Genomic DNA, 5,878 nt, shown 5'->3' with positions numbered 1-5,878 from the left:
CAACATCAAATAACTCGCGGCCATGAACATCAATCAGTATAAAGCCCCTCAGACTAACCAACTGTGTGTAGTTTATTATTTTGTATAAAAAAAAAAATGTAGAATAACGTACGAGCTTGTGCATCGCTATGGTGACTTGTCTGTCATCATCATCACCATCTCTGGTAACTGTCTCTTCGCCATTTCTCTCCGTTTTAATCTTGTACATATGGCCGTCCGGGGTTTCGTAAACCTCTGTGCCTCTCTAAATATACAAAGTATATACAATGTAAACGTTTTGTTGTACCAATACACTTGATTTGGCGTCAGACGCACAGGGGTCTTGAAGATAATTGAACGGCGGATTAGTATGATTCCCCTCTCCCCATTTGCTGGCATTCTTTTATGCCTGTGCCCTATATATGCTGATAAAAGCAGGTTTCCAGGTTCTCGTCTGCAGTTACAACTTCATCCATTAAACCAAACGTCATGTGCATTTCTCCTATTTTACCTTCAAATCGCCTCTTAATTTTCATACTGATAAAAGCAAATCTAAACATCCCTATCAAATGTTTTTATAACATAGTGAAATTAAAAACAAGTAATGTGATCATGTCTATGTTCCCTCAGCTCCATGTTCCATCAGCTCTATATTCCCTCAGCTAACCCTAACCCTAAGGGAACATAGAGCTGAAGAAGCTAACCCTAATCCTAACCCCAACCCTATGGGAACATATAGCCGAGAGAACATAGAGCTGACCTCAAAATAATTAGTCATGACGCTGTTTTGAGTTTAAATATTAACTTTTTTCCTGGAACCTTGTTTATGATATATATAATTATCTTTGTTAGCGGAATGATCACAGTTCTATGTTTCAACAAACCATTTATTACTTACAGGTAGTGCGTCTGTAACCAGCAGCAGAGCAACTGCCATAAGAATGATTACAACCTGCAAAAAAAACAAAAACAAAAATAATAACCTACGTATCATTAAAAATACAAATAATTCCCGACACCATACGAGACAACGAATTTTAAATTCTAGGTAATTGACAAATAAATAACGGGAGTAGTTTGTGCTTTAAAGTTAATGATCTAAAAAAAAAGAGTAAAAAGTTATAGAACATTTCTGAGGAAACGTATCATAAATTATATTTCTATGTTTTAAGTTAAAGGTATTCAGAAAGTGACAACGGTACAGAGTATTTCTGTGAAAAAAAAAGATTATTATAAATAAATGAAGGGAGTATATACCTGTAAGTAAGTATATGTTTCGTTAAATGTGATTTGAAATGAAAAGGCAACAACTACCATTGACATAAAATACCATTCAGTTTTTAAAAAAAAAACTATCATAACTTTACGTTGACTGCAATTTTGCTTTTTATATAAAAAAAAAAAAAAAAAAAAAAAAAAAAAAACGTGTTAAGCCTTATAAGATGTTTTTTAACTTCTTCTCATCTAACCCTTCAGATTCAATGTTTTATCGTAATTTCATGCTTTGAATTGATAATAACTAGAATAGTATAAATGTTCAACACGAGAAACCAATTCAACTAAAACCCAAAAGGTGTACATTCATGGTTTACCTACACCTACTGCAGGTGATGAACTAAAGTTTAAAATGTTAATTTAATTTACTTTTATTGCATTTTGTACTGATATGAATAATATTTATAATTTAATTACAACATATACGTAAAGTTTTGCATTCTGTATTAGAAAAAAAAAAAGAAAAACGTTTTCCATCTTGGCATACCAAAAATCTCGATGAAGCTCAATTTGCAATTGATTTTTAAAAAGTATATATTATCCATTTCGTATTTTTATATTAATGTGCATAACATTATAATCATTCATTAGAAAACTAAGATAGAATAAGAAGAATAAAACCATACCTTCATGATGACTGGGATCTTGAAGATGACTTTGGAAGATTCTTCTTGGAATGATTTTCTCTTTGTTCACTCTTCAGAAATCTCTGCAGACAGATGATCTGTGCTACCTGCCACCCGTATTTATAGTCCGTACCCCGATGAAACGTGCTTTTTTAAATTTATGAATATTGAAATACTTTCATCCGGGAGCATAGGTCAAAATAAAATTTATGTTTTGGGGAGGTCTCTTTTTCAAAACAACCCGGGATTGGTTTGTGCTATGGCATGTGTCCTTTCGTTCAGGTCTAGAGAGTCTTAAGGTGTTTTTTTTTTACAGGATTCTATCTGCTACCATGAATCACTGCCAGATACTATTACCCTGTTTAATTATATAAAGCCTGAGATTGTTGTGCTGATATTACATTTAATTCCTGTTCAGTATGCTTAATCTGAAAGGCTTAAAGTTTAATTTAAACCGAATCTCTGTATGAGTTGAAGACAGCTCGGCATAGCCCAGTGGTAAGGCGCTCGCCTGTTGCGCAATCGGTCTAGGATCGATCCCCGTCGATGGGCCCATTGGGCTATTTCGCGTTCTAACCAGTGCACCACGACTGGTACATCAAAGGCCGTTGTTTGTACAATCGTTATATTACCAAATGTTTGACAACCACAACAGCCGATGATTAATGAATCAATATGCTCTTGTGGTGTCTTTAAACAAAACCAAAACTTTAAACTGAATGATTTGAATGCAAGATCGTTCTGCTGTTAATAGATGAAGCTATATGCATAACAAAAGCATCACACTATTGTGTTTCGAAATAATGTTCCTTTTGATCTTCCTATCGACAGATGTCGACGTTTGACCAGTATATATATATATATATTTTTTTTTTTTTTAAAGATAGTACATCATTCAAGAGATATTACTGTGTTTTGTGACTGAAACACCACCTTCACCCCACCCCCGTCTACATGGGTGATTGCATACAGTATATTGATTTATTTAGCTCCATAACTAAACAGTTAATAATTTTGTTCCATTGGGTGGTTCGGACCAGACGCTGATTTGTGACACTTAACGGACCCGCACCCGCCTAATTTCGGTTTAGTGCTTTGTGGCAAAAGTATTCACATATCAAAATATTAGAATATTCCGTATTTAACAGTTCTAGATCCTCTCTTGTTGATCCCCACTAGATTCTTCTTGTATATTAATCCAGTGTATTTTAATTGCATAGAGTTAGGGGCGGGACGTAGCCCAGTGGTAAAGCGTTTGCTTGATGCGCGGTCAGTCTAGGATCAATCCCCATCGGTGGACCCATTGGGCTATTTCTCGTTCCAGCCAGTGCACCACGACTGGTATATTAAAGGCCGTGGTATGTACTACCCTGTCTGTGGGATGGTGCATATAAAAGACCCCTTGCTGCTAATCGAAAAGAGTAGCCTATGAAGTGGGTTTCCTCTCTCAATCTGTGTTGTCCTTAACCATATGTCTGACGCCATATAACCGTAAATAAAATGTATTGAGTGCGTCGTTTAATAAAACATTTCTTTATTTCTTTGTATGGAGTTAAATAAATTTTATATGGTCTCTATTGCTTGTTCGTGTGTAATAATACACATTTATAGTTGTTAACTTCAAACGTTTAATAATGACCGATGAGTGTCATTGCAATACTGTTTGTTCAGTGCAAAGTTCGATGCTGTACTCATGTCTTCATCGGGTGATATTTTATTTTTTATAAAACAGTTTTGCGTTTGGAAGTCTTCTAATCTTCATTACATGTATAACAGCATCAGATAAATATGTAAATTCATAGAGTTCAAAGTGAATGATATTGTTCTCCTTACAGTGGTTATTTTACCGTCATTATGGCAAAAACATTGTCTTTAACCTACTTTTTTCTGTATAATGCAACAGCAGAACGTGTAGTCATGAATAACTTACTAGCAATATGATATGTACGTGTAAGGGACATATTTTGGATATTCAGGGCTGTACATAGTCGAGTGGCAAGTGGTGCAGCTACTGAAAATATATATAACATATAACAAAAAAATTTAACAAAATAAATCATTTGCAATACAAATTAAATATACTTAATGTACATAGAGTTATTACATGTATTTTTGGTTATATGGTTCAAGAAAATATTGCACAAAGCTGGAACACATTTCACTTGTCAGACAAAATCTACACGGTCTTGATTTAATGAAACACGTTTCAGATATGCAAATAGCATTATGCACTGACAGCAGGAAGAACTTGTATTCAAAACATACAGATATGTGTGTTAAATTGAAATAATTATACTTCGTGCCTTTCTGGTATATATGAAATTTGTTGGGGTGTGGGTTTGTTTTTATGAGTATGTGAAGAAAACCAATACTGAACAGGAATTAACTGCAATATTACAAAAACATTAGACTTTAAACAATTGAACAGGACAACAGCCATCTGTTTTAGGAGGACCGCCACTCCCAGGACTTGCCATTTATAGCAAGACTGTCACTCCCAGGACGATAAACCCTACGTTATCGTCTTCTCGTCTATAGGAGGACCGCCACTCCCCAGGACGATACACACTACGTTATATCGTCTTCCCATCTATAGGAGAACTGCCACTCCCCAGGACGATACACACTACGTTATATCGTCTTCCCATCTATAGGAGGACTGCTACTCCCAGGACGATACACACTACGTTATATCATCTTTCCATCTATAGGAGGACTGCCAGTCCCAGGGGACGATACACCCAATTGTTTTTAATCGTAGCGCTAGTGAGTTGTGTTTCGGTAAATACAACATTTTCCATATGAGTACCACATGCAGTTTATATAACAAAATACAAATCTTTGCACATAATATCCCAAACATCGATTTTATCAATCTGAATGACAAAAGAATATTCCGTGTTGAAAATCGTATCTCTGCAAAAGACGTGATTCCTTCATTGATCCCGTATGAGGTGCTCGTCCTTAGGAAGACTGCCACTCCCATAGAAGATTAGTAACAGGATCAAGACGGTGATTATATTAGGTTTCTGAAATCTCTATTACAATGTTTCCCAATTACGTTTATGAATAGATTTCCACACGTCTGCATTACTAGTATTCTTAACAAAGCTCTTCCAACAGTTATTTTGACCGGGACTGTATTTTAGACTTTGTTTTATAATTGTTTGTCCCCAGAAACAAAAACAATGTCAAGGATGGGGATCTTAAATCATTGCTGTGCATTGTATTATTATATATACATAAACAATACATAATCATAGCTATACACTCAATACAATAATATATAATACATTTACTTATATATACATGTATGTAGATATTTAATATATGTATATGTACACATAGCTCATGTATATATATATATATATATATATATATATATATATATATATATATATATATATATATATATATATATATATATGCATTATAGTCTTGTATTGAATGTGTGAATAGATAGTGATGTATACGTGTGTGTGTGTGTGTGTGTGTGTGTGTGTGTGTGTGTGTGTGTGTGTGTGTGTGTGTGTGTATTACCAGTGTTTTTCGGTATCGTCAATATGCATACATGTGCGTGTATGTGCGTGCATGCGCGCGTGCATGAGAGAGAGAAAGCGAAACAGGATGTTGTGTGACATTGGTTGTCCTTGATAAATAAGCTTTTGTTCGAGTCTTCCAAAGAAATCTTTATATCAATAAACAAGATGCTGTATGACATTGGCTGTCCTTGATACATGAGCTATTCCTCACGTCTTTCGAAGAAAACTGCATGTCAATAAACAAGATGCTGTATGACATTGGCTGTCCTTGATACATGAGCTATTCCTCACGTCTTTCGAAGAAAACTGCATGTCAATAAACAAGATGCTGTATGACATTGGCTGTCCTTGATACATGAGCTATTCCTCACGTCTTTCGAAGAAAACTGCATATCAATAAACAAGATGCTGTATGACATTGGCTGTCCTTGATACATGAGCTATTCCTCACGTCTT

At 35.0% G+C, this 5,878-nt stretch overlaps 1 protein-coding gene across 1 annotated transcript in view; it reads right to left on the bottom strand.

The window, feature by feature from the left end:
- The window catches only part of LOC121372233, a 5,906-nt gene extending 4,889 nt beyond the window's left edge, over positions 1 to 1,017 (bottom strand). Inside the window, exons 1-2 of the mRNA XM_041498524.1 lie at positions 878 to 1,017; positions 113 to 244 (exon numbers count right to left, since the gene is read on the bottom strand). Of these exons, the coding sequence (XP_041354458.1) occupies positions 113 to 244; positions 878 to 973 (228 nt within the window). The 5' untranslated portion in view covers positions 974 to 1,017. The remainder of the gene's footprint in view (positions 1 to 112; positions 245 to 877) is intronic.
- Between the last annotated feature and the right edge of the window lie 4,861 nt (positions 1,018 to 5,878).

The sequence above is a fragment of the Gigantopelta aegis genome, chromosome 4 (genome assembly GCF_016097555.1).
Source record: "Gigantopelta aegis isolate Gae_Host chromosome 4, Gae_host_genome, whole genome shotgun sequence".
NCBI classification, from domain to species: domain Eukaryota; kingdom Metazoa; phylum Mollusca; class Gastropoda; order Neomphalida; family Peltospiridae; genus Gigantopelta; species Gigantopelta aegis.
Note: the sequence above shows the minus strand (reverse complement) of the source record. Positions and strands in the feature narration are given on the sequence as shown.